Source organism: Choloepus didactylus, chromosome 6 (genome assembly GCF_015220235.1).
Source record: "Choloepus didactylus isolate mChoDid1 chromosome 6, mChoDid1.pri, whole genome shotgun sequence".
NCBI classification, from domain to species: Eukaryota; Metazoa; Chordata; class Mammalia; order Pilosa; family Megalonychidae; genus Choloepus; species Choloepus didactylus.
This window is the reverse complement of record NC_051312.1, coordinates 3,277,340-3,305,294: the sequence shown is the minus strand read 5'-3', so window position 1 is coordinate 3,305,294 and position 27,955 is coordinate 3,277,340. Positions and strand designations below refer to the sequence as shown.

General features: G+C 55.3%; 1 protein-coding gene across 1 annotated transcript in view; it reads left to right on the top strand.

The window, feature by feature from the left end:
- Positions 1-1,396: 1,396 nt before the first annotated feature.
- CARS1 (cysteinyl-tRNA synthetase 1) overlaps positions 1,397-27,955 on the top strand; it is a 57,864-nt gene continuing 31,305 nt past the window's right edge. Inside the window, exons 1-9 of the mRNA XM_037838424.1 lie at positions 1,397-1,479; positions 12,696-12,790; positions 13,831-13,919; positions 14,534-14,630; positions 15,996-16,094; positions 17,068-17,217; positions 24,242-24,382; positions 24,574-24,662; positions 26,166-26,287. Coding sequence (XP_037694352.1) covers positions 1,455-1,479; positions 12,696-12,790; positions 13,831-13,919; positions 14,534-14,630; positions 15,996-16,094; positions 17,068-17,217; positions 24,242-24,382; positions 24,574-24,662; positions 26,166-26,287 — 907 coding nt within the window. The 5' untranslated portion in view covers positions 1,397-1,454. The remainder of the gene's footprint in view (positions 1,480-12,695; positions 12,791-13,830; positions 13,920-14,533; positions 14,631-15,995; positions 16,095-17,067; positions 17,218-24,241; positions 24,383-24,573; positions 24,663-26,165; positions 26,288-27,955) is intronic.

Genomic DNA, 27,955 nt, shown 5'->3' with positions numbered 1-27,955 from the left:
ACCCTTTTTGCTCCTGGATGGGGAAAGCTCCTCCCCCTCAGGTGACTGGAAAAATTAACCCTTTGTGAGGGAGAGCAAGAGAAAGCAAGACCTCTCCAGCCCGGGGGGACCTGGAGTCCCTTTTAAAGTATCGAAGTCTAGATAGTTTCACCTTAAGACTGTGCAATAAGGCAAACTCTGCTGTGACATTTATTCTAACAGCAATTTGAAACTGAAACAGAGCTTCGTTTCCTTTGGGGCAAGTGCACAGACCCTGGGTGCTTTGGTGCCCTTGGAAGGTGACACCATGCACTGAGATGTCACCTCCCCCAAGGAGCCCCTGTGCCACGAGGGAGAGGGGGTTCTTGGGGTGGGGACCACAGGCCTGAGAAGCCTCCTGTCCTCCTAGCCTGGGGCACCAGGGGTCTCTAGGGAATGCCCGGGACCTGCCCCCACTGCTCAGTTCAGAAATGGGAGTCCAAGCTCTTGCCCTCCCCAGACACCAAATCCAGCACCAGTCTCTGGAAATGCTCCCAGATCGGTCTGGCATTTCCATCCTGTGCTGACAGCTTCAGCTCTCGCCCACCTGCATCACCTGGGCTCCCCCCATCTCCCTCGTCCCCACCATCCTCCCTGTGGCCTCCTGAACTCTAAGGTGTGTCCTCGAGGGGCTGGCCCAGGCCACCAGCTCCCGAGAGGATTCAAAGGTGTCCTGTCGGGTGCTGCTTCGTGGGGGCCTCTTGGCTCCATCCCCCTCCTCCCGGCCACTGCCCAGGAGGGTCCCAAAGCCCAGATCCAGGGGCACTTGTGTCCACACCCTTCCCAGGGCCTCCCTGTCTGGACTGTGTTGGGAGAGGCGCCAAGCAGCACCGCGGGCCTCCCTGGGGTCTGGAGGACATCATCTCCTGTCTTGACCCCCACAACGTGCCCTCCAGGTCCTGTGAGTTGCTTTCCCGGCTCCTAATGGGCCTTCTCCCTGTGGGGTCCCCTACAGGCAGCCCCCTCCGCCTTCCCACCCACCCCATCTCCCCTCTAAGTCAGCCTCAGGGCACCAGGGCCCCTCCCCGGGGATCCTCCCTCCTCCGGGAGACCCCGTGACCCCTGGGCGCCCTTGTCCCCTCTCAGCGGCTCATCTCCAGGGCGCGGGCCCGACGGTGACTTGGACCCCAACGCGGGAGCGGACCTGTCCCTAGTGCCCGTGCCCCTGCGGCTGCACCGCGACCCCCACCCACGTCTGTCCCACGCTGGTCCCGGGCCCGGCCCCCGGCGCAGGTGCGCGCGTCCGGGCGATGCTCGGGCGCGGCCCCGCGGAAACCCCCGCTCCCAGCATGCCGCGGGCCGCCGCGTCCCCAGCGCGCCCGGTTGCCTAGCGACCGCGCGTGCCCGGAAGGCGGCCCGGCGGGGCGGGGCTTCCGGCCGCGGTTGCATCAGATTCTGGGACGCGCCTGTCGCGGCTGCCGGCCGGGATTCCAGCGATGGCGGGTTCCTCCGCGGAGCAGGGTGAGCGCGCGGCCGGGCGGGCCGGGGCCGGGGTGGCGCGGAGCGGCGGGGCGGGGGCTGGAGGCCGCGCCGGGGGTCCCCGCGGGGGCAGGTTCCCCGGTCGGGGCGCGGGCGGGGAAGCGCCCTGGGCACCCCGGGGGCCCCCGGCCCGGGCGCGACCCCCTGCTGGAGCCGCGGCGAGTTCCCGGGGCCGGACCCCGCGGTCGGGAGTGCGCCTCTGTTCTCGCTCCGCGGTCACCCGAAGCCGCGCCGGGCCAGGGGTCCCCCTGCCGGGCCACCCCCTCTCCCAGCCTCGGGGTCCCCTTCTGTTGAGACGAGGAGCCCCTGCGCCCCCAGCCCCGGGGCCCAACCTAGCGTTAAACCTGCATCTCCCCTGTTGTCCCGGGGCCGCACCTGCCCCCTTTGCCCCCTGTCCCCTAGCCGGACTTTGGGGGAGAGGCCACGGCCCGGGGCGGGGGGCTTGCGTTGGTGCCCCGTCGGGGCGCGTCCTGTGGGTGGAGGGCGGGTGACTGGTCTTTGGGGAAATGGGGTAGAGGACGCTGGCGGAGTGGGGACACAAACATAAAAGTGCTTTAGGGTTTGGGAAGGCTTTCATCTCCCGCTGGGCACTCGGGCACTACTGGGACGTCGCAGGTCCGAGGCGTCCTGACCCTCATAATTGCCATTCTGGAAGGCGTGGGAGAGGTCACCGGCTTGGCTCCACGAGTCACCCCTGCTTATGACAAATGCCTCCTTGCCAGGGCAGACAGGGCTCCCCGGGAGGGCACGTTCTTTTCTCACCGTCCCTAAAGCAGGACTCTATGTGCCCTGAAGTCTAGAGACTGTCACCAGGATTCCTAGCAGGAAAGATTCTCAGTGTGTAGTTTTTATTCTGTTCGTTGCCACAAATAACATGCAGAGCCTCCTGCCATGCCCCCCACCCCCTGGTTTGGGTTGCCCCAGATTCCCTTGGCATGAGCTGGCCCTCGCTTATGAGTGCAGGGCAGGGGTTGGGGAAGCTGCTGGGCGTCCAGGCCACTTGGGTACCTGGTGATGTGGGAGGAGCCCGATAACAGGGCTGGGAGAGCATGTCAGGCCTGCTGGGTCCCAGCTCCACCCGCCCCAGCCCCAAGCGACCCCAGAAGCCCGCCCAACTGTCAACCACAGAAATGAGAAATTCCGCCTATTGCAGGGTTAACAGGTGCTCCTTCCCACCCTGGGACCTTGGGCAGGTTCCAGAGCCTCTTTGTGCCTCAGTTTCCCTGCAACAAAATGGGGATAATAGTTCCACCCAGATAGGAAGCGGAGAGCATCCAGTGAGTCAGAGGATGCCAAGCCTGGTACAGAGTAAGTGCTGGGCTGGGCGCTTGTTGAAAACTTGGGCTTGTTTGTTTTAAATTAAAAGGATCGTTTTGATTCATTTTAGAACATAAATGACATACCGGTTTTGTTTTTGTTTTTGTTTCCTTTTCTTATGGGTTCTGAGCTTTGGGTTTTCAAAGCCTTTGTAAGAACTGGCCTATTTTTGGAGATAGATGCCTGTGTCCTGTCCGTTTTCCCAGCCAGTCCTTCTCCCGAGGTCATAGCCCCCCGCTCTTTCCTTCACTGCTATCAGCACCCACCACCCCCACCTCCATCACACACATCCCGGGTTCCCTAGAGCCTGCCCTCAGAGAAGAGGGAATAAAAGTGAAATCGTCAAGGCCCCAGGAGACCACCACAGTTCTTACAGACCTAACTGGTTTCCGGTTTCAGAGTGTTTTTGATTCCCAAGGTTGGATCATCTTCCCAGATTTTCCAAGAAAGTCCTCCTTTCGAGTATTCTCCCCGTTTTCTGATCATCTACCCCGGGCTGGCTCAGAACATTTATTGGGCCACCCATGGTCTCACTAGATTTATGTCTCCTTGCTCGTGGACTGGCAGAGGCTCAGGGCCTGCTCGGGAGCCTGGTTGTCCCAGGAGGACGGGGGCAGTCCTCCCAGAGCCCTTCTGCATACTCGGGACCTCGCTTTGGCAGCTGCTTTTTGGGTACACTTGTGCAGTTTGGTTTTTTGTGCAGCCAGGCCCCGCTCTCAGTACTTGGCATCTGCTCTCTCCTGTGATTCTCAGAGTAACGCTGGGTGGTGGGCACTGCTGATACTGTTTTCCGGAGGAGGACCCTGAGGTTCAGAGAAGCCAGGCGGTTTGTCCAAGGCCACTCAACTACCAGGAGGCAGAGCCAGCTCTGAGCCCTGGGAGTCTGGCTGCCCTTGGAGCCTTCACAGTGGTTGTATTGTTGGTGCTTTTACTTATTCTATTTCAAATAACTGAAGGGGCGCCCATCCCAGAGCGAGTTAAGGTGTACTGGAGAGCTGGGGGGCCTTGCTGGGTTCCCCGAAGTAAACTAAGAAGTGCTGGGTGTGACTGGGGCGCCTGCCAGTTGGGACTGGAGTGGGGCCTTGGCGAGTGCAGACCCCAGGCCCCCAGGCTGCCCTCTAACCCGGACCCGCCTCACTGGGGGCTTGCTGAGTCCCCGCCAGCTGTGAACATCTGCACTGGGCCGTGCTCCCCAGGGCTGCTGAGGTCTGGAAGTCCCTGTGTCACACTTCAGCCAGCACTGGGGTCCTAGGGAGCTTGTTTGGACACCCATTCCCGTCCTATCCCCAGAGATTCCACCACAGAAGATCTCCAGGAGGCCTTGGAATGTGTGTTTCTAACAAGCTTCCAGGTGAGGCCGGGGCTGCTGGCCTGCTTTGAGTAGCCTGGGAGACAGCTTGTCCAGGGGGTGTAGCCTGGAGTGGAGGAGGGAAGAAGGCAGGAAGAAAAATGGGGACCACTGTGGGGCGTGTAAGGCCGGAGCCCCCCACCCCGGGCAGTTGCAGACATAGGTGGGAACGAGCCAGAGCGGGGGAGCAGGGATCCCGCAGTTTGTCCATCCGCGTGGCAGGGGCTCATTGTCTGTGGCCTGGGCCCAGCGTCTCTGCCGAGTGACCACCCGACACCTGCATGGGGTGATGGCGCAAACGTCTTGTAGAGACTCCAGCGTCCTCACTGCAGGCGCCGTCTGTCCTCTGGCGGGTGCAGGAGTTGGGCTGCAACTCTCACAGGCAGTTGGGATTCCCATCACCCTGGGGACAGGGCAGTGAACTTCCGGCAGGTGCTGGGGCAGGCTGGGCCCTGAGCCACCGCCCCATGGGGCCAGCCTCTAGGGGTGGTGCCTCTCTGCTCTGCAGCCTCGCAGGAGACGGCTCCACCTCAGTCCGGCCCAGTGACCACTGGAAAGCTGACCTTTTTTCTGTTTCCTCAAGACACACTTAAGCACAGCTACCGTAATTACCAAAATCACCCTCTGCCTCTGCATGCTGGAAGCCCGTCCTTCCGGCTGTGCGTCTGTGGGCCCCAGGCCTTTCCGTGCTGAGCAGGGCCTGCCCCGTGTGGGCCCTGTTCTCTTATGGGACCCACCTTTGGGGTGAGCGTGTGCCCTGGGTGAACTCGCACACGGGACTCTATTAAAGGAGTGATTATAATAGCAGCCGACGTGGACTGCACAGTGGCCGCAGGCCAGGCAGTATTTTAAGCACTTTACGAGTCTACCTCTGTTTAACAGCTTTATGAGGCGCGTGGCGTTATTAGTCTGTGTCACACACGCAGAGAGTGTGACGATGTGTTACGACGTGTCCTCGGCAGGGGTGGCCGGCTGGTGGCAGTGGCCGGCCAGGCTGTCTGGCTGAGGTGGACATGGCTTGCGGGCTCGGGGGTGCATTCAGCAAACGGCACCTTCTGTACACATGCTACGGAATCCCAGGGCTTTAAAGCGCTGGGATTCTGTAGCATGTGTCATGTGTTTTCTCATAAAATCAGTGTGTGCTGATTGTAGAAGATGTGAGCCACGAAGAAAAGCACAGAAGACAGAAATAAAGTCACCTATCCCTGTATAATCCCCTCCACATACACTTCAAAGAGAGCCCCTCTTCGCATTTGGGTGGGCCCCCCCGGCTTCTCTCCCACAAGACCGCGTTGGGAGTGTGCAAAGCGGAGTCTGTCCCCTCGCCGCCCGGGGTCTAGGTGAGGTCAGAGCTCCCAGGTCCTCATCTGTCACTCTTGCCTGGTTCCCGCCCACTACCCTTGACCCCCATCTCTTGGAGATGGGGAAGGGGCCGTGCGGATGGCGGGAGCTGGAGTACAGCTTCAGAAAGGCCAAGACGGCCTGGCCCAGTGCGGTTCCCTAATGCAGCAGGGGTGCCCCTGGCCCAGCTGGAAGAGGGCACAGAGCACACGTGGGTCCCGGCTAGGGCCCTGGCCTGCACTTGAGGTGGGGGGCTTCGAGAGAGGAGGGATGGGATCTGTGTTTTCCAGCTGCTGGGTTGGGGCACAGGGGCCCCTGCTGAGGCTGCAGTGAGCCGAATGGGGGGTGGGGTGGCCCCTGGGTCCCCTGCAGTGGGGGCACCGCCTGGCGGCCGGGTGGGTGCTGCTGAGGCACCAGTGGAACCCGGGCAGGCCCGGGGGTGGGGCTGGGGGTGCTCTCTGGCCATGGTCGAGGGGGTGGTCCCGCTCCCGGGGGTGGAGGCCTCTGTCCTTGTCATCTTACCAGCAGGAGTTTTTCCAGAAAGTCTGTGTTTTGAATACAAAAGCCATTTCGAGAGTTCGAGGGGGGTTTTTCCATTTGGCACCACCTGAAAGCAGCATGCCCAGGGAGAGGCCAGTGTTCCTTAGGGGGCCCGGGGCCCGGCAGGACCCAGGGGGCCACCCTGGGAGGGGCGCGGCTGCAGCACGTGCGGGTTGGGGTGTGTCCCGGAGGCAAGTCAGTGACAAATCGAGGCAGGCGGGAAAGGCGTCTGCGTGTATACAGCCCCCCACTGCCTGCACTTTGCTGGTGGTATTTGTTCCAAAGAATTCTGGGGGTGGTGCGGGGAGCACAGATGTGGGGGGGGGTCCTCCAGATTTAGAATCTTTAAACCCATAAGAGATGTTAATTGGGATTGAACTTTTTGAAAATCAAAAATAAAAAGTCATTCCTCCCCTGCAACATGGAATGAGCTGCTTGGCTGTCCGTCCAGCCTGTTGGTGCAGTTGTCTTCCGTCTTCGGGGCCCCAATTATTTTGGGGGGGATGCTTCTGGAATCCCAGGGCTCCGTTCCCTGTGGGGTACACACGCTCGGCTCCAGGGGTCGTCCATTAGCACCTGGGCCCCTGGGCTGCCCTTGGGCCCTCACCTTCTGGGCTGTGGGTGGGGGCGCCCGGCCTGTCCACTGCGTCCCCACTGGGCCGGGAGCCTCCTCCGGGTGGGACCTTCCGGGTCCTCCCCCTGGGCAGGCGTATGAGAGGGCAGAATGGCAGCGTCTCCCAGGAGAGGGATGTGCTCGGGCTTTCCAGGTACTGTTTCCAGAGCTGGAAACCCCTGCCGTGGGCTGTCCCCCTCCCCACGGGGCCGAGCCCATCTGGCCTTGGCACCGTCCTGCACGTCCATCCAGAAGGCTCGAGGTGTTGGGGGCCAGGGGACCTCGGTGTCACCTTCAGCACGGTCCCCTCTGCTGACTGCCAGTCTCAGTCCCCATCGCCCCGTCCCCCACGGTCCTGCTGCCTCTTGGACACTGCTTAGCCTGCCAGGAATCTCGTTCCCTGGAGAGAGGCCAGGCTCCTTCTGGTTCCTTCCACCCCTCCCCTGTGGCACTGACCAGCTCTCTCCCTTCTGGGCACCTCCCTGAGGTTCTGATCCCAGCCCCTCCACCCCCCACCCAGGTGCCCGCCTCGCCGAGGAGCCGTGCAAGCACCCCCACAAGGGCCGAGGGTTGGCCTGACGTGGTGGCCGTGTCTTCAGGAGCCTTCAGGGCCGCGCTGTCTTCTGTGGGGCTGATCCCTCGAGCGTCAGGCCGTGTCCCTCTGCCTCCTGTTGGGGCACTCGGTTCTGGCAGGGCAGGGCAAGCCTGGCGGGCAGGGATTTTGTTTCTCCACAAAACAAAAGCTTCACGGGAGTCGGACCGGACGTGTGTGTGTCGATGAGTGGGTGTGTATTCGTCAATTCAGGCAGAGGCCAAAACGGATTCTCTGGCAGTGTGACAACAGCCGCCACTGGAAGCCTGTAGGGAGCCCCGTGGGACGCTGATTAGCACCACGTGGCCGCGTTAGGCTAACATAGGCCTGCCCTAAGTAAGCCTGCAGGGGGACAGGTGAGCAGCTAGCCACGTAAAGGAACTCTAGCGGGATTTCTAGATTATTCCATAAAGGCCTCTTTTGTAACGTCTCCTGATTTCCCCCCTTTGTGAGTATGAACTGGTAGGTGCCGCTCAGCAGCCGGGTGGCAGTGGCAGCCCTTTGGGTGTCTGGAGAGCCTGGCGTCCTGGGGGACGCACCCTCAGTGGCACCCTGCCCCACCCCCTCGAGTCTCCTCTGCACGGCAGACCCTGCGATTGCTGCGGTCGAGCCTCCAGCCCTAGGAATCCCGGACCCTTCCTGTGCAGCCGGGGCGCCGTGCGGGCCACCTGCCCACGTCCAGCAGGTGTGGCAGCCCCGGCGGCTTCCGGTCAGCCCAGGGGCCAGCACTTCGGCTCCGTTCCGTGCGTCCCAGGTCCGAATGGGGAAGGAGACTCATGCAACAGCGGATTAAATGTCAGCAAGTCACGGAGTAAGATTTTCCTTCAAGGGCATTGGATGCCTTTAAAATGAACCTATAAAACATTATACATGACATACCCGTGACAGTGGGAAAATCTTGGTAAAGGAAGGTGGTGACGGTAGCACGGATTTGTGAACGTAACAGCACAAGTTATATATTCGAATGTGGTTGAAAGGGGAAACGTTAGGTTGTATATATGCTACCAGAATAAAAATTAAAAAGAAAAATTCCTGGGAACTGCCCAACCCAGTAAGCCCTAAGTGAAGCCACTGAGTGCAGGTGACAGTGCAATTATAGGGCCACCTCCGAGGCACTGCAGGTTCAGTTCGAGGCCAACGTAAAGTGAACATCACAATTAAGTGAGCCACGTGAATTTTTGTGGTTTCCCAGTGCATATAAGAGTTATGTTTACACTAGACTTTAGTCTATTATGCGTGCAATAGCATTATGTCTAAAAGAACAATGTACATACTTTAATTAACAAGTACTTTATTGCTAAAAAATGCTGACCATCTCCTGAGCCTTCCGCGAATCGTCATGTTTCTGCTGGTGGAGGGTCTCCCTCGGGGTTGACGGCTACTGACCCATCGGGTGGTGGCTGCTGAGGGTCGGGGTGGCCGTGGCAGTTTCTTGCAATAAGACAACAGTGAAGTTTGCCACATCGATTGACTCTTCCTTCCATGAAAGATTTCTCTGTAGGACGTGATGCTGTTGGGTAACATTTTACCCACAGTAGAACTTCCTTCAAAACTGGAGTCAGTCCTCTCAAACCCTGCCACTGCTTTATCAACTAAGTTGATATAATATCCTCAGTCCTTTGCCATCATTGCAACAAGGTACACAGCATCTCCACCAGGAGATTCCATCTCAGAAACCACTTTCTTTGCTCACCCATAAGAAGAAACTCCTCATCTGTTCAAGTTTTATCCTGAGATTGCTGCAATTCAGATGCATCTTCAGGCTCCACTTCTAATTCTGTTTCTCTTGTTATTTCCACCACATCTGCAGTTACTTCCTCCACTCAAGTCTTGAAACCCTCAAAGTCATCCGTGAGGGTTGGAATCACCTTTTTCCAAACTCCCTTTAATGTTGATGCTTTGACCTCTTCCCATGAATGACAAGGTTCTTAATGGCATCTAGGAATGGTGAATCCTTTCCAGAGGATTTTCAATTTACTTTGCCCAGATCCATCAGAGGAATCACTATCTATGGCAGCTGTAGCCTTACAACATATATTTCTTAAACAAAAGACTTGAAAGTCGAAATGACTCCTTGATCCATGGATTGTAGAATGCATTGGTTTGCAAGAGTGAAAACAACATTCCTCTCATTGTGCATCTCCATCGGAGCTACTGGGTGCCCAGGTGCACTGTCGATGCCTCCTGTTTCGAAAGGAATCTGCTCTGAGCAGCAGGTCTCAATAGTGGACTTAAAATACTCAGTAGACCATGCTGTAAACACATGTGCTGTCGTCCAGGCTTTGTTGTTCCATCGATAAAACAGAGTAGATCCAGCATCATTGTTAAGAGCCCTAGGATTTCCAGAAGGGTAGCTGAGCTCTGGCTCACCTTCAAGTCACCAGCTGCGTTAGCCCCTGACGAGACGCAGCCTCTCCTTTGAAGCTTCAAAGCCGGGTGTCGACTTCTCCTCTAGCTAGGAAAGTCCTAAATGGCACCTTCTTCCAATAGAAGGCTGTTTCGTCTACACTGAAAATCTGTTGTCTAGTGCAGCCGCCTCCACCCATCATCTCAGCTAGAGCTCCTGGATAACCTGCTGCAGCTTCTCCATCAGCTCTTGCTGTGTCACCTTGCACTTTCATAGAGGTGGCTTCTTCCCTTAAACCTTACGAACCAACCTCTGCTAGCATCAGACTTTCCTTCTGCAGCTTCCTCACCTCTCCCAGCCTTCATGCAACTGAAGAGAGTTGGGGCCTTGCTCTGGATCAGGCTTTGGCTCAAGGGAACGGTGGGGCTGGTTGGATCTTCTATCCCGACCACAAAGACTTTCTCCATGTCAGCAACGAGGCTGTTTTGCTTTCTCGTCACCATGTCTTCACTGAAGGGCTTTCATTTCCTTCAAGAACTTTTCCTTTGCATTCACAGCTCGGCTAACTTTTTGGCACAGGAGGCCCAGCTTTTGGCCTCTCCCGGCTTTCGACCCTCCTCCCTCACTGAGTGTAATCATTTCTAGCTTTTGGTTTCAAGTGGGAGACTTGCAGCTCTTCCTTTCCCTTGGACACTCAGAGGCCGTTGCAGGGTTATTAATTGGCGTAATTTCGGTACCGTGTGTCTCAGAGACGAGGGAGCCGGGGGAGGGAGAGAGAGGGGGGTGCGGCCGGATGGTGGGCAGTCACGGTGCACATGACATCAGCGATTGAGTTTGCCGTCTTGTGTGGGTGAGTTTGTGGCGCCCCAAAACAGTCACAATAGTAACATCCAAGATCCCAGATCCCAGATCACCATAACAGATGCAATAATAATGAAAAAGTTTGAAATACTGTGGGAATTACCAAAACGTGACACAGAGACAGGAAGAGAGCACCTGTTGTTGGAAAAATGGTGCCGATAGGCTTTGCTTGACTCATCTTGCCACAAACCTTCAATTTGTAAAAAAAAACAATATCTGTGAAGTGCAATAAAGTTAGAGGCGCAATAAAATGAGGTATGCCTCTATAAAAACATGCTTCAGTCAATTGTAACAAATGCTGCACGCCAACGCAAGGTGTTGATAACGGGGTGGGATGTGGGAACCCTGTATTTTATGCACAGTTCTGTTAACCCACATCCTCTCTGATTAAAGAAAAAAGGAAAATTATACATGACTTTAGTAAGCAGCTAGATGTTTTATCAAGGTTTGCAGTTTATCAAGGTTTGCCCGTTAGCTGGCCGCAGGCCATCAGAAGCTGTGACCACCCGGGATTTTGCCAGAACTTACCTAGCGTAAGGAGCTCCTGGTGAGGACTGTCTCCCTCCCCACCTTGCTGCCCCCCCTTCCCCTCCCAGCCTCCACACCCGCACACACACAGGTGTGCACACACACACACCAGCCTGAGCCTTTTCCCTTCCCATTAGCCTGGCACTTGCGAGTGCCCTGCATCTCTCGGGAGGAGCAGGGACTCCTACAGACGGCACCCATTTCTCCTCTATGACTTGCTGGTGTGTGCAGCACATGGGTGACCTGTTGGCTGCATCTGCCAGGTGCTGGGAGGCCTGTGCACTCCAGCGTGATGGGTGAGCCTGTTTCAAAGCCAGGAGGCGGAGGCCGGGAGTGGACGTGAGCAGGGCACCTCGCTGAGCTCTGCTGGCCTGGAGGGAAGGTGCAGGCACTGCCCCCTCCAGCGCAGCTCAGCCAAGATGCCCGGTACTGCACCAGGTGTGGACACAGCTGAGTGAAGTTCTGAGCCCGTGGGTGTTTAAAGAGAGACAGATGTGCAGACAGGTGTACATGGCGGGGTGTGGTAAAAAGATGAGCTCCACTGGCAAGAATGTCCACGATGGGGGATTGGCTGCTGAGGAATGCAGGTACACCCCGGGCAGAGGGGGAGGGAAGGAGCAGGGCCTTCGGGGCGACTAGGACACCCCCAGCTGCACGGCCTGCGTGGCGGGAGGCTCGGCTGTGTTGGGGCAAGGTGGGTGTGACTCGTCACCATTGTGATGATGCCAGCTGAGAGCGTTCCAGCCCCGGCTAGGAGCTTCTGGCCCCTGGAGTCTCAGCCTCATCCTAGCTGGTGTCCAGGGGCTGCAGTGGGGCGTTCTGCTTGGGGAGAGTCCTGGCCTCAGGTCCGTGTGCTCAGCCGGGCCACAGACAGCACCCAGGGCTGGCGGGAAGGGCACCTGTGCCTGGACTAAGCAGGGGCAGGGAGGAGGGCAGGGACTGCCTGGCGAGAGCCAGCCGCAGGGGCTGATGAGGTGGAGGAGCTAGGAAGGGCCAGCCCAGGGGGTAGGGAACACAGGCTGCCTTCCAAAGGTGGGAAAAGATACTGTGGAGCTCCAGGCCATGCAATGTCTGGGTCAGAATCATGTGGCAGGTGGGAGAGCGGGGAGGGCCAGGTGCTCACCTGGCGTCTGATGGAGGTGTGGGGCCTGGGCCTGCCCTGACTCGCCATGGCTTTACTCAAACAGCTACTTTGGTCCCAGGCCATGGCATCGCTGCACCTGGGGCCTAGAGGTGGCCCTAGTCACTGTACATTCCTTCACTAGGCCTTGCTCCACCTGGCCCAGGTGAGGGATCCTTGGGGGCAAGAGGGCAGGGTCCCAGAGTTGTTGAGGGACAGACTGTTAGCCCACAGCCAGGCGGTGTGCGGGGTTGGGCCCGCTGTGGCTGCCTGTTAGCTGGCCCAGCCCCGGCTTGCCCGCTGCCACGCGCAGTGGTTGGCACGGAGCCACAGGGGAGCAGGCATCTGAAGGCCGGCAGAGCACCAGGGGGTCAGGAAGGGCACCAGGCATCCGTCCAGCGGGAGGGAGCTGTTGGGTCATCCTGGAACTCACTGCCCATGCAGAACTTGAGCCAAGCAAAGTAAAACCAGGGTCCTTGAAGACGGCTGGGTCGGAGGATTTATATCACATTTCATTGGAAATAATATTTCCATCCTCAAAGCAAAGTCGGGACTGAGGCGACTCACACGTGTGCTCTTTCTGCCCCCCAGGTAAAGGCCAGCGCACGCAGCAGCCCCGGTGGGCTCCTCCGCTCGGGACCGAGCCCTGCAGGCTGCGCCTCTACAACAGCCTCACCCGGAATAAGGTACAGGAGAAACCCAGCAGCCACGGGGTCCACTCCAGAGCGAGCGGCAGTGCCAGCAGAGGGGCTGTGAGCTCCCCACAGGCCCTGAGGAAGGCAGAACCGTGGTTTCTTCCTTACATCCTGCCCGGGAGGCACATAGATCTTCATCGGCTGGCAGTGCCGTCTGTGTGGCCCAGGGCAGAGCTGTCCTCTGGGCAGCCAGCCTGGCACACCAGCCTGCCCGTCGGATCACAGGCATCACCCCCCAGCAGTCTCAGGAGCTCTGCCCAAGTGTGAGCGCTCCGGGCCACCCAGAGCCCGGCCAGGTGTCAGCTGGCTTTGAAGGCAGGTCCTGCCTTGCCCCAGGTGTCCCAGGCGCGAGCCTCGCAGGACGAGCTTGGCGACTGGAAGAGGCCTGGTCCCTCACTGCGCAGGGCTTGGTTCACGCGCTCAGGGCCTGGCTGGCGGCTCCCATGATTAAGTGGTCTGAAAGGGCTGATTGGATTTCTAGTTCCTGAGCGTGCTTAGCAGCAAGGGTGTTGGCTGGCAGGCAGGCACATTTTCCTTTATGGAAAGGGTCCTAAAGGATCCCCCCACCCGTCCTTCTAAGGCCTGTGACCGTGGAACCATCCCACTCGCAGCGTCTGCTGCAAACGTGAGCAACTCCCGGCCCTCGCTGCCTGCCAGAGCCTCCGCTCCTCCGCCTGTGGAAGGAATGACAGCCGCCTCCTTGGGGGTGCAGCCCCCACCTGCTGTTAAACAGGCAGCATGTCAGCAAAAACCGAAGCCTTCGCTTTCTTCCCATGCCCCTGCGGGTGGGAGGATGGCAGGAGGAAGGGGCTACCGCCCCCGGAGCGTTCCTGGTCAGCAGGAGGTGCCTGTGGGTAGTCTGTTGTCGCTCCTGAACCGGAAGGGTTTGTGGCTTGTCCCAGTGAAACAGACGGCCCCCCTGAATTCTGAGCCAACCAGGCACTGCCCCGGGACCACTGTTTCCCCCTTTGGTGGGCCTGGGAGGCCTCCCTAACGTTTCCTCTGATTCTTGTTCCTTGTTTTCAACGAAGGACGTGTTTGTCCCTCAAAATGGGAAGAAGGTGACGTGGTACTGCTGTGGGCCGACCGTCTACGACGCGTCTCACATGGGACACGCCAGGTAGCGTCCGGCGCTCGGTGTTGGGACAGCTCCGGACGAGGATCAGCGGCAGCGGGCAGGGGCGGGGTCTGTGGGCGGGGCGAGTGAGGGGCGGGGCGAGCGAAGGGCAGGGGCGGGCAGGGGGCGGGGCGAGTGGAGGGCAGAGGGCGTGGGGAGGGGCCGGGCAGGTGGGTGGGCCGTGCAGCGGGTTGCGGGCTGCCAGGCCCGGGCTAGAGGATCTTAGGGTAGAGACTTTTGATCTGCTAGAGGTGGCCTGAGACTTCAAAGGAAAATCAACCCTGAACGTTTTCTTCTCTTATTTTCAAAATGAAAACTTTTTATTATATAAGTAACCATATTCATGGTAGAAAAATGAGAAAATCCTGATTACCAGAAAGAAAAATTCTCCCCTCACCCTGTAATTAACATCCTGGAATGGACCCAGGTGTTCTTTTCCACCTACCTGAAATCCTCGCCATCCTTCCAGCTCAGGTGGGAGCACTGGGGGCTGGGGTTCCATGACACCCAGGCTGGGCAGCGCTGGACCAGATCCTTCTGGGTGGTCATAGGTGGTGGATTCCTTTTTCTTGTGCATCTTTAACACGTTGGGGAATGTTGGCTTCTCCTTGCTCCAGGTCCTATATCTCCTTCGATATCTTAAGAAGAGTGTTGAAAGATTACTTCAAATTTGACGTTTTTTATTGCATGAACATTACGGATATTGATGATAAGGTAAAGGGACTTTCCAAGATTACGTTTTAACTGTGGTGGGATTATGTAGAGAAAAAATGACTTCTGGATAATAAGTAAAATAAATAGGGTTAAGCTGACTTAGCCTTTGACCAAGCACCCACTATTTGAATCCCCTCAATGAATTAGTAGTACAGCTTATGCAGATAATATAATCATTTATGCAAATATTTAGGCAATGTTAGAAGTCTGCATTTTCAGAGACTAAGTTGATTAAATGTTACAGATACTTTAGGGGGGGAAGACCCACTTTAGTAGGTAATTTTGTATGTAACTGCTTAGGAAGCTGGGGATGTACTTGTTTCCTTAAGCAACAGAAATATCACATTAAAATATTCTCAGTGGAACAATAATCTGATAAAGATTTAATATCCAGAATATATAAAGAACTACAACTCAACAACAAAAAGACAAACAACTCAAAAAATGGGCCAAGGACTTAGATGGCCCATAAGCACACGAAAAGATGCTCAACATCATCAGCCGTCAGGAAATGCAGATCAAAACCACAGTGAGAGTCTGCTTCCCATCCACAGGGATGGCTCTGATTAACAAAATGGAGAATAACAGGTGCTGGCAAGGTGTGGAGAAATAGAAACCCTCGTGCATGGCTGGAGGGAGCGTAAAATGGTGCAGCCACCGTGGGAAACAGGCTGGCAGCTCCTCAGAAAGGGAAATTTGACCCAGCAATCCCACTTCTAGGTGCATACCCCAAAGAACTGAAAGCAGGGTCTCTCCAGATATTTGCACACAGCAAATATCACAGCAGCCATATTCATAGTTGCCAAAAGGTGGAAACAGCCCAAGTGTCTGTCCATCATCTGACGAATGGTTAAATAAAATGTGGTCCATTGAATAACAGTGGAATGTTATTCAGCCATAAGAAAAAATGAAGTCCTGATAAACGTGACAACATGCGTGAAAGTTGAAGACATGTTGAGTGAAATGAGCCAGATGCAAAAGGACCAATATTGAGTGATCTCATATATATGAAATAATTAGGATATGTGAATCCATGCTGATAGTAGATTATGGATTGCCTAGGGGGTTGGGAATGGGGAGTTACAGCTTAAGGGGCACAGGGCTTCTGGTTGGGGCAATGGAGGAGTTTTGGTAAGGAAGGAGGCGACAGTAACACAGCAGTGTGGATGAACTCAACACTGCTGAATTGTATGCTTGAAAGTGGTTAAAATGGGAAATTCCATGTTGTAGAAAGGTGACCACACTAAAATTTTTTTAAAAGTGCATTCTCAGCGGTCCCATGGCATGGACCTCCAGGCTGTGTGGTGGGGCAAAGTGGTCGCAGCCGCGAGACGGAGGCTTTACCCTTTTCTTACTTTCCTGCAGATCATCAAGAGGGCTCGGCAGAACCACTTATTTGAACAGTACCAGGAGAAGCAGCCCCCAGCAGTGCAGCTCCTGGAGGACGTGCGTGCTGCCCTGAAGGTGGGTCCCTCCTCGTGAGCTGCGATGCTGCCCTGCCACGCCTGTTGCACACTTGGGGCCACTTGTGCGCCTGTCCCTGAGTCCTGCCTGTCCTCTGAGGGCTGTTGCAAAGCGTGTGGGACTAAAACCCGCTCAGTCAGGGGTCCCTGAAGGCTCCACGGGGCCCGAGCCCTGGCCTGTGAGAAAGTCCCTGGGGAAGATGCTGCGGGGGTGAGCAGGTGACCGTCCTGCTCCCGACGGGAAGTGGTGGAAGGCTCCTGGCGGCCCTGGGTGCCCTCGTGGTCAGACGTGCCCACCCCTGCCGTCTTCCCTGCAGCACCAGGGGCACCCCCAAGTCAAATGTTTACTTCTGACCAAGGTGCACAAGTTATGCCAAGTTTCTTGGAGTGGTAATATTATAAAATTTCAGACATGTTTGAAGAAATTAGTCCTCTCCAATTTAGTAATTTCAATAAGCAGTGTTATGATTACATATCTATATCTGTATTGATAGCAAGATCAGCATACACTGTTGTTTTGTCTTTAATGATGACTGGTACACTTACAGCAATTTCTTTCCGGAGGAGAAATAGGACTAAGATTAGAGCTCAGCAGTGTTTCAGGCCCAAAAGGCCAACATGCAAGGCTGTGCACCCTTTGTACGTGCCGTGTACCGGGCATGTCTCGAAGCGCCTTCAGGAAACTGACTTGTGTAAACCTCAGAAAGCCTTTCACACCCTACGGAGGAAATTGGCACAGAGGGTGTAAGTGCCCTCCCTGCCCAGAGCCGCCCAGGGTTCTGCATCTCAGCCTGCTTGGAGCGCCCGCCTGGCTGTGCCCTGTGGGAAAGGCCTGGGCAATGCCCGTAGCCGAGGGGAACTCCATCAGTCCCGGGCAGTGGGGAAAACAGGCCTCTAAGCTGCTTGAAATAACCTTCGTGACCCTGGGGCCTGGCTGAGCTTCATCTGATACATCTGATCTCCCTTCGTTGTAGCCGTTTTCAGAAAAGTTGAACACAACAACGGATCCGGATAAAAAGCAGATGCTCGAAAAGATCCAGCGGGCCGTGGCGTTGGCCACGGAACCGCTTGAGAGGGCCGTGCAGTCTCGTGTCTCTGGAGAGGAGCTCGACGCCCACATCCAGGTGAGATCCCCAAATCCAGGGGGCCCACTGCACCCAGGTCAGATTCTGTGGCCCAAAGTGGCACCTTGGGGAGCTCCAGCTCTGCAGTGCTGGGTCAGGGTCCCTGTCCTGCCCCGGCCTGCCCAGCACCTGCCCCCAGAGCCCCCCAGGCAGGACTTGGGCCTGCACGGACCCCACTTCTGTCAGGTGCGTGGGGAGCTGACCCAAAATGTGGACAGTCGCTCCCAGGCCATCCAGTGGCCGCGCCCCCTGGAGTTGTGGGGTGCGTGGGCACCCAGCTGAACACATCTGCCAGTTCCCTGGCTTCTGTTAAAAAGGCTTCCGTGAGACAGGGTGAGGAAGGCGGGGACACGGGCCCAGGACCCGCCTCCCGGCCTGAGCGTGCCTCCACCCACCCACGCTGGGTCCCCAAGACCGGCAGGGTGGCCCGTCCGCTTTACGCCAGCGCCCCCTGCTGCTCATCCTCTAAACTGCACAGAAAGTCTGGAAACCTCAGGGCTGGGAGAACATCGGTGAGATCTGCAAAGCCGGGCGGGGAAGTGCCCAGCAGCCCATCCCCAAGACACATGGGCCTGACATGCCCCACTCCAACACCTCTGCCAGCAGCCGGGAGCCCCATTCAGTTTTACTGTTCCCTCGCCTTTTCTCTTTGGTTTTTCTCCCTCGTGGTCCCCAGACAAGAGATTCCTCCATTGTGCTTCCTCTGGGCTTGGCAGACATGGATCCCGTCTACATGGTCTCCGGGTCTCTGGGTTCTGTCTCAGGTCCGGCCATGCACCTGCCGCTCCTCCCGAGGATGCCTGGGCCCGACTTTACCTGTCTCCTGTGGTGGGCAGTTGGGTTTTATGGCTTCCTGGGAGATTGTTGTGAATTCTTCTGTATTTGCCTCTGTGCCCATGTGCAAGCGTCTCCAGGCTGAACATCACAGGGGGTGTGTCTGGGTAACTGTCGGGGTCCCCAAGAGCATCCCTGGTTTGGTGATTCTCTGGAGGGCTGTGGGACTCAGCATAGCCTTGAACACACAGCTAAGGTCTACCCCAGCGACGCAGCTGGAGGCCCAGCAAGGAGGGGTCTCAGGTGGGTCTCGGGGGATCCTCACAGGCTTTCAGTGCTCCCCCTCCTTGGAGGGCTCACTCAGAGCACAGTCCCCGTCCCCTGTCCCCCGTCCCCACCCGCAGCCAAAACCAGCAGCACCCGTGAAGTGTTGGCCCAGGCAGCCCACTGGGGCCCGGCATCCACGGCCTGGCAGCCACCCAGTTCCCCAACTCCCAGGAGGAAAGTAGGGGGTCACCATAAAGCACATTGCGCAAACTGCCTGCCAGCTCCGAGTCCTGGCCTCATCAGTAAGGACCCTTTCCCTTCCCAGATGCCAGCCAAATGCCCCCCTGCAGGCAGGCCCTTCCCGCGTGGCAGGCCTTTCCCAGGTGGCAGCGCGGGCCCGCTGCGTGAGCTCTGCTGTTATTTATAAGTTGATGCCAGCTTGTTTTCCCAAATGGTTAGGCAGGCGTGTCCTCCCACCAGCCTGGGGTATTGTTTATCTGCATGCAGGCCAGCAGGTTCCTTCTTGCCGGGGATGAGTGTAAAGTGATGATGCCTGAGGTTTGAATGCACGTTGCCGGGAGCTCTAAGGAGGCAGGGCTCTTCCTCCGCCAGCCGGGGGGCTTCTGTCTTCTGCCTCCTTTTCTGTCGGCTGGTTCCTCTTCTCCTTGGCGGTTCGTAAGCATTCCGTGCCTCCCGGATCCTGATCCTCTGTCGTTCAGAGGTGTTCCAGATCCTCCCTCCCACTTTCTTTTTGTGAACAGAGGGTCTTAATTTTAAGGCAATCAAATTTATCAGTTGTTTCTCCTTTACACACTCCGCTTTCATGTCTAAAGAAACTTCCCCACTCTGGGGCATAAAGATGCTCTCCTAGACTTTCTTCTAAAGGTTTTCACACGTTGTGGTTCACGTTTCAACCTTCAGTCCCTCTAGAATGCGTGTTTGTGAACGGGGTGCATAGGGCCCACCCTCCCACTCCCCACGGATGGAACCCCTCCTTTCCGCAGGGTGCCGCAGGATTCCGCAGGGCCGGCTCCTTAGCGTGCCGACCTTCCACTTGTGTCCAGGCGTCTGTCCGGGCGTCCGGCCGGCACTAGCCTCCATCCCGCTGTCCAGCTGCCCCTGCGGGAACAGCACGTGGCCTCAGTTCCTGGGATCGGGAGGCCCCGAGACCCGGTCTTGTTCTTTGGTGTGTTTTGTTTGAATCCTTCCCTTGTCAAGTTCCGAGCGAGACACTGTTGGGATCTCAACTGGTGTCTTTCCGGAGATCCAGCGCGCACTGGTGAGCCTCTCTGGTCTCTCTTCCTGTCCTAGTTCATTAATTTTGCCCCATCTTTACACTCCTTCCTTTTCCCTTGGGTTAATTCTGCCCTTTGGTCTCCCGTCTTGAATTGGACCTCAGCTCATTTTCTGATGTAGCTTTTTTTTTTAAACATTTTTTATTCTGAAATATGACAAAGTGCGTTTTAATGAGTATAGAGCAAATGTCAAAGAATGTCGTGGGTTACAGTTCCACCATTTCTGTTATTTCCTTCTAGCTGTTCTAATACCCTAGAGACCAAAAAATATCTATGTATCTATCTATCTATATATATAAAGATTCAGTGTTAGTTATCCTTTGTTAGATCCTGTCTTGTCTGTTGCTGCCCTCCCTGTCTCAGTCTTCAGGGATTCTTATGTAGCTTTTTAAGGCCACACATTTCCCTCTGTCATATCTGCAGCTTCCACTGATTTCAATAGCAGTCAGTTCTGAACAGTTTTTAATTTCCAGTTTGGTTTCCTTTTCTTTTTTTTAACCCAAGAATTATTTAGTAAATATATTTTTAATTTCCAAATATATGAGATTTTTTCAGATTACCTTTTAGAACTCGCTTGCAGCGTAACTGTACAGTGCTCAGGGCATCTGGCCTGCGCCATACCGGCTCTGTGAAATGCAGACGGACGTCAGGCCATCATGTGGTCAGATTTGGGGAACATTCTCTTGTTCTTGAGAAGATTGTGTATTCTCTAATTGTCGTATGCAAAATTCTACATACTAGGAAAAGCTATTTCAGGTCTAGCGTGACCAAAAAAACCCAACCAATTTAATAACTAGGATATACTGGAGAAAGTAAGTGTTGAAACTGCCATAAAGAATTTTATTTTCCACGAAAGGAGACAAGTAACTGTTGTATAACAAATTATGATATGCTTATGGCTTGGAATTTCTAAAAAAAAAAAATTCTACATACTGTCCAATAAGTCAAACTTATTAACCCCATCCTTGAGTTTCTGGCATCTACTAATGCTTTTTGCCTTTTATGGTGGTGCATTTGTCCATTTCCCCCTGTTCTGTTACTTTTTTGCTTTTGTGAATTTTGAGGCTATTTGATTAGGATATTCAAGTTTTTAATGGTTTTATCTTCCTGGTAAGTTAATCCTTTGTCTAGTTTGCTAATGCTGCCTTTTTGTAAAACACCAGAGATAGATTGGCTTTTATAAAGGGGGTTTATTTGGTTACAAAATTACAGTCTTAAGGCCATAAAGATTCCAAGGTAAGTCACCAACAATAGGGTACCTTCACTGGAGAAAAGCTGTTGGCATCCGGAAAACCTCTGTTAACTGGGAAGGCTGGCGTCTGCTCCAGAGTTCTGGTTTCAAAATGGCTTTCTCCCGGGACGATCCTCTCCAGGCTGCAGCTCCTCAAAAATGCCTCTTAGTTGCTCTTAGGGCGTTTGTCCTCTCTTAGCTTCTCTGGAGCAAAAGTCTGCTTTTCAAAGCCCAGCTCCAAAATGTCTCTGTCAGCTGTAGCTCCTCTCTCAGCTCCCGTGCATTCTTCAAAGCGTCTCTCTTGGCTGTAGCAAGCTGGCTCCTTCTGTCTGAACTTATATAGTGCTCTAGTGAACTAATCAAGGCCAATGCTGAATGGATGGGGCCACACCTCCATGGAAATTATCCAATCAGTTATCACCTACAGTTGATTGAGTTACATCTCCATGGAAACACTCAAAGAATTACAATGTAATCAACACTAATATGTCTGCCCACACAAGATTGCATCAAAGAGCATGGCTTTTTCTGGGGGACATAATATATACAAACCTGTACACCCTTTAATCATATTGTATCACTCTACCCAACATGTTCTGTGACACCGCCACCCCCACCCCGCTAGCACTGGACGACTGGCATTAGCCTGGGAACCTGCCAACCCTTCCCTTCCTGCACTCCCCCCCAGCCCTGGTGCCCCTTTCCCAAGGAAACCGGTGCCTGCACCTGCCCTGTACCCTTCTCTCTTTGCTTCTGTTTCCTGATGCGCGTGCCTGGAATCCTGTCTTTAACTGGCCGGCCGGGCCCCTTTGCCACCATCAGACTTCTTTCTGCCATCCTACTCTGCTCCGGATTCTCAGGCCTGTCTTCTCAAGCCTGGTTGTCCCCTGCCCAGCCTTCGTCACTGCTCCTCCGTGCTCCCGCCTTTACCCGTCAAGATGCTTATCTTTCTGCTTGCTCAGTGGTTGCCCTGCAGATCCCCGCGTGCATGTTTAATTCTGTGACCTGAACCCCCTCTCGCGACTATGTTGAAGCCCCCTGATTTTCATGCCATTGTGTCCTGTATTTTAAGTCTGTCATTTTTTAAACCCCACAAATTAAATCTGTGTATTTTTTTTTTGGTTTGTTTATATTTGTCCACACATTTTCACATTTCTTTGCTCACCGTTCCCTGGTGTATCTGTCTTTCCTTTGAGGATCACTTCTCCTTTTCCGGAACTATCCTTCAGATTGGTGCTTCTTAAGCACCGGGCTTGGTAAAGCGCAGCCTGCTCTCACCCGCACCCTGGGATGGTCCGGGGCCAGGCCTGAGAATCTGCGTGTCCAGCCTGCTCCCCAGGGGTGCCCCTGCTGTGGGTCCGCAGACCACACTTTGAGTGGCCCTTGGACGTTTCCCAAACTTGCCAGGAGGCCAGAATCACCTGAGTGCTCGCTGGGGAAGCAGTGTTTCCAGACCCACGGGAGCCAGAATTCCCGGGAGAGGCTGGGATCCGTGGGCATCATGGGCCTTTGGTTGATCCCTCCCGTCAGGCAAGTTTTGGAAACACTGTTTCAGAAGTGTTGGTGGAAAACAGTCAGTTTTTTATGTCTAAAAATTTATTTCTTTCATCCTTGGTTTTTGTTTCTTTTTTTTTTTAACTTTTTATTTTGGAATAATTTCAAATGTACAAGAAGGTTGCAAAAATAATACAAAACCTATACAGAGAGCTCCAACCTACCCCTCACCTAAGATACCCAGCTTTATCAGCATTTAACATTTTGCCATATTTGCTACATCATTTTATCTGTCCATCCATCCATCTGTATGCATCACCTGTCTATGTGTTTATCTGTTTTCCAGACCTTGAAGGGCAGGTTCACACAGCAGGCTCCTTGAGCACTTAACACCTCCACGGAGGTTTCCTAAGAATAAGGGTGGCCGTGCGTGTAATGCAGTGTGTGCACTGTCCAGCTCAAAAACTTCGACGTTGATCTAAAGCTTGCGGTCTGTGGTCTGTCTGTTTCAGTTTTCCCAGCACTGTCCTCCTGGGCCCTTTCTCCTCTGTGAGGTTCGGTACAGGACCACTGTCATGTTGAATGGTCGCTGTCTCTTTAGTCTCTCTCACTGTATTTTTTTGGTTGTGAAAACATCTGTACGACATGAATCTCCCATCAACCGTCCCTGTTTGCCTTCGGAGTCACCCATCTTTAAGTAGGTTTTGCTGGGTTCACAGTTAGGGCTGACGCTGTCTCCCCCTGGCACAAGGATGTAATTCCTCCGTCTTAAGCCCTTTGTTGATTGCTGCGGAGAACAGTCTGCTGCCCTTCAAATGGCCATTCTTTTGCTGGAAATATGTATTTTCTTTTTCATCGGTTAATATGTTTCATTTATGGAAGTTCTGTTTGTTTCTGTTTTTAAATCTGCGTAGGCTATTCTGAAAGCCTCTTCCTGCTTGCTCGCCTTTGTGATTCTGTTTCTGTAAGCGTTTCCTACCTTGTTGTTTCTTACCTGCGCCTGGTGCTTCTGGTACTGGAAGCCTCTGGAAGGTCCGACTCCCGGGGGCTCGGTGGCCGTGACCAGGGTCTCCTCTTTGCTTGACCGCGAGCGCTGGTGATCCTCAGGGCTGGAATTGCAGAGCCCTCCCCAGGTCTCCCAGGAGCCCTGCTGCCCCTCCTGGTGCCCAGCTGGGAGAGTTCCCTGGCCACTTGCAAGCCCAGAGATGCGCCAGTAGGTCTCTTTCATCCGGGGCCTCGTCTGCCATGGTGCCAGCGTGGTGGCTGCCCCTTTCACGTCAGCGCTGCGGGCACCCTCCTGGTCTGTGTCCTCCTCCTGACTATGCTCAGCCCTCCTCCACCCTTGGCCACAGACCTCCTGCCTCTCCCAGGGTCTGGTTTCCTCCATCGAGCCCCTCTGCAGGTCTCGCCACAACCGGTCGAGGACGGACATTGCCCCCTTTTGCCTCTGGTCAACGTGGGCTACACAGTGGGTGGGCAGCACTCCCTCGCAGGCCGGCACGGGTGAAACGGGGCTGGGTCTTCCAGCGGGAGCAGCACAGCTCGGAGACCACCGTCTCTCCCCACCACTGGTGTTCCCATCACGGTGTCTTAGACGTGCCATGTGTGCCCTGCCTGCGCTCTGCCCTGACCCACCCCCCAGCCCCCATGGAAGCCCGGCTGATGTGCCACCTCCTCCCCAGAGGGAGCCCAAGACCCCAGCCCGCAGTGGTCTGAGCCCTTGGCCCTCTTAGGCCTGCCTGCTCCTCTGGCATCATCTCCAGCCGTCTGTTTCCAGATGCTCAGATTTATCTCAGTGCTGAGCTGTCATCACAGGAGCCATGTCCCTCACGAGACGATGACTCCCCAAGATGGGCTGGGAGCGCCTGGCTGACTCAAGGCATCGCGCGCGTCAGGGCCACCCGCACTGGGTGCCGACTGCGCCCCGAGAGGGCACATGTGGATTTCACATCTTCCTCTGCAGGGGTTGTTGGAAGAGGCAAAGGACTTGCTTTCCGAATGGCTGGATTCCAGGTTTGGCAGTGAGGTGACGGATAATTCCATTTTCTCCAAGCTGCCCAAGTTCTGGGAAGAGGAATTCCACAAAGACATGGAAGCCCTGAATGTAAGTGCCAGCGGCGTTGGCCGGGCCCCGCGTGGCAGAGCCGCCTGCCGCCCACAAACTCAGCTAGTGGTTAAGTGGACGGGGCACGCGGGCGCCTCACTGCACGGGGGTGGGTGGTGTGTCACAGGCGCACCCCGCTGGGCTGTGGGTTCCTGCAGGGACACAGCCGGCCTGTCTGTCCTGCCACCCAGGTCCTGCCCCCGGACGTCCTGACGCGGGTCAGTGAGTACGTGCCCGAGATCGTGGCCTTCGTCCAGAAGATCGTGGACAACGGTTATGGGTGAGTCGCGGCGGCGCAGGGCGGCTGGGCAGCCAGCACCCCGCTCCCAGCAGGGTCTGCGGAGAGGAGAGCTTGGGCTTCCGGCAACACCAGCCACCCTGAGGTGGGCTTCCCTCTGCACCACCAAGCCCCTCATTCTGCCGCCTCAGTTCCGGTCGCTCTAAACAGCACCCTCCTGGCGACTTGTGTTTTATTAGCTAACGTTATAATTGGACGTACCTAAGTGTGGGGCTCAGACTCTGTTCAGGGCAGGAAGGGAGAGGGATCGTGGCGGCTGGTTACATGTATGTCTGTCCCTGAGGTCCCCAGCAGACTCCTGCTGCAGCTCAGAGCCCAAACCCAGGGCCTAGGGACCCCCAAGGCCCGCAGCACAGAGGGGCTGAGGTCGCTCTGTTTGGGTGACCAGCCCTGATTGAGCCCAGTAGAGACCCCTCCCCCGAGTCCGCTAGGAAGCTCTGTAGCTAGGACCTGTGGTCACAGCCCCCAAAGGGTCATGACGGGCTCGCAGACACTGCCAGGTGCCCTCCAGCTGGCTCCAGGCTTGGAGCAGCAGCTCCCAGGGTAGAACCTGAGTCCGCCTGCCCTCAGGCTGCTTGCTAAGGTGGGGGTTTCCTTCAGCTGCACTTCCTGGGGTGACTCTGCCTCACACTGCCTCTGCTCAGACAGCTGCACTGCTCTGGGTTCCCTGCTCTGATGCTCCAGCCGAGTGGGGCACCCTCCACGTCTGCAGTTAGGACTTCCAGAAGGAGCCGACATGTGGGAGCACAGAACAGGAACCAGGGCTCTGCCTGAAGCACCTGGTGGGGCTTGTTCCAGCCCTCTGCCCGGTGTGGGGGCCCCCGTTGGTCACGCCCCTGCTCAGGGTCACTCTGGTGACAGGTTGGGGGGCAGGTGAGGAGCCGCCCTAGCTCCTGGGTTCTCCTCTCTGGTTGGGTTGACAAGATGGCAGGAGTCACACAGTCTGAAAGAATGAGCTGGTGGCACTCGAGCACAGTGCCTAGAGCAGCGTGGGCTGAGAAGGGTTAAACCCTCCTTCTGTCTCTGCACGTAAGCGCACACCGCCAAGGGCAGTGTGAGCTGGTGGCCCCCCAGGTGGCATGTGCAGGCCGAGCTCGCAGGAGGCAGATTGTTCCAGGCTGGGACAATCCAGGGGTGCTCCCTGGAGGCGGAGGGCCATGGCTGGGCCGTGAGGGTGGGTAGAGTCCGGAGTGGCAGAGCAGCGAGGGCGTTTCACAGAGGGGTGGTTGTCACCAGGGGCGAGGGAAGGGCAGAGCTGCTCTGCCGTGCGGCCACCTTGCCATGCTCCCGCTCTGTCCACACCGGTGAATGTGGTTGGAATGACCTGGTCAGAGCCGCTGAGTGACCAGACCCTGAAGGAACTGAGGCTGGGCAGGCCACAGACATGATGACCCTTCTGTATTTTCAGTTTCCTTCCTGGGAAGGGTTTCTGGACTTCCTTTGGATCTGTTAGAGTTTTCCCCCAATTTCTTTTTTATTTTCCAGCTACGCCTCAAATGGGTCTGTCTACTTTGATACAGTAAAGTTTGCTTCCAGCGGGAAACACACCTACGCAAAGCTGGTGCCCGAAGCCGTTGGGGACCAGAGGGCCCTTCAGGAGGGAGAAGGTAAAAATCAAGTCAGCGGAGAAAAGGAGAGATGCGACGTGGCCTCGCCACCTGTGCACCCCAAGTTGGTTAAGTCCTTACCTGTCGCGGAGGGGTAGACTGAGACAGGTGGAATTTTCTTCACCTAAAGGAATGTTAGGTGTTTTTGATACTGAGACCATGAAACGTGTTATTTTTTAAAGAACAAATAAGTGAGTAAATGCAGTGCCCCCTTGGAAAGCAGAGTGGCCCCGGATCGGATCTGTGAATAGGTGTTTGCTGGTGTCTTGGGACCGAACGTGCTGAAGGCTGGGACGAGTTGTGTGCAGTGTGGTGAGCATTTGACAGCAGCTCGTGCCCTTCCTGTGCCGCTTGTTTAAATGCAGACACAGTGCTTCTTCTGGAACTGATATATTGTCTTTCAGAAATGTTTTCTCCATCCTTATTCCGTAAGTGAGCTCAGGGGCAGAGCCACAGGCTTTAAACCCCAGGGGTCCCTGCAGGGCAGCAGTTGCTTCTGCTTTGCTGGAACACACACAGCGTAAACCCCACAGTGCTCCCAGAAGGCAGTTGGCCACAAAAGTGTTCATCTTTTTGGGGCAAGTAGTTTCACCTATGGGTCTCTATGCTAAAGAAATATTAGAACCGAAAACAAAACAGCACAAAACATTGAAAAAATGATCTGGAGGCTGAGACGAACCAAGAGAAAGCTGGTTTAATGGCACTGATATCAGCCCAAGTGTTATTTAGGCTGAACGTGTCTGTAGGAGTGGAGGAGGCGAATACCTGGTGATAAAGCTCCCGTCCCCCGAGAGGGCACTGTCCTATACCCGCACGGAGTAGACGGCACACCTCCAGATCCGAAAAGCCGAGAGTTAGTCCGTGCTTACGGGGGGAGATCAGATGTACCTCGGAAATTAATAGGCCAAGCAGACCAAAATTGACAAGGATTTGAAAGTATAAAGGACAGTTTAAAACTTAGAAATGTGCCTGGAGGTTTAAGATCATACTCCTGAAAAAGAAGCATGTAGAAAAAGAACGTCATAGTGGGAATTATGGGGAGTTTAAAACTGAACAACAGCAAGAGAGCGTCGCAGCAAAACTGGTAGAATGCAGCTAAAGTGGTGATTAAAGGACATGTATGTTGTTGAATCCAGTTATCAACAAAGGAAGATTGAAAATAAATGAGCCAAGCGGTCAGTCAGAAAGCTAGAAAAGGAGCAACAGTAAATCCAAAGAAAGTGGAAAGAAGGTAAAGATAAAAGCAGAGTTAATGAAATAGAAATAATTTTAAAAATCAGAAGTTGGTTCTTTGCAAAGATTAATGAAATAGAAAGAATTCTAACAAGAATAACTAATAAAAACAGAACATTCAAAAATGTGTTAGGACAAAAACTGAGCATAGCTAGGGCATAGCAGAGTGTAAAAGAATCATTAGAGGAACCGTGCGCCGCGGCGCCGCCGCCTGTGACACAGATGCGCGGGTGCTGGCGGTTCCTGGCGGCAGCGGCGCCACGTGCCATTGCCCGCAGAGTCTCTGAACAACTAGCAACAAATGGCAGATCTGTCTTCCTCAGAGCTCCAGAAAGCAGATTCAGGACAGTAAGCGGATGCAGGCCAACCAAGAAAAAGCAGCTTTAAAAATGGCAGAAGATTTGGCTCCCTTGCTGCCCCCCAGCCCTCCCCGGT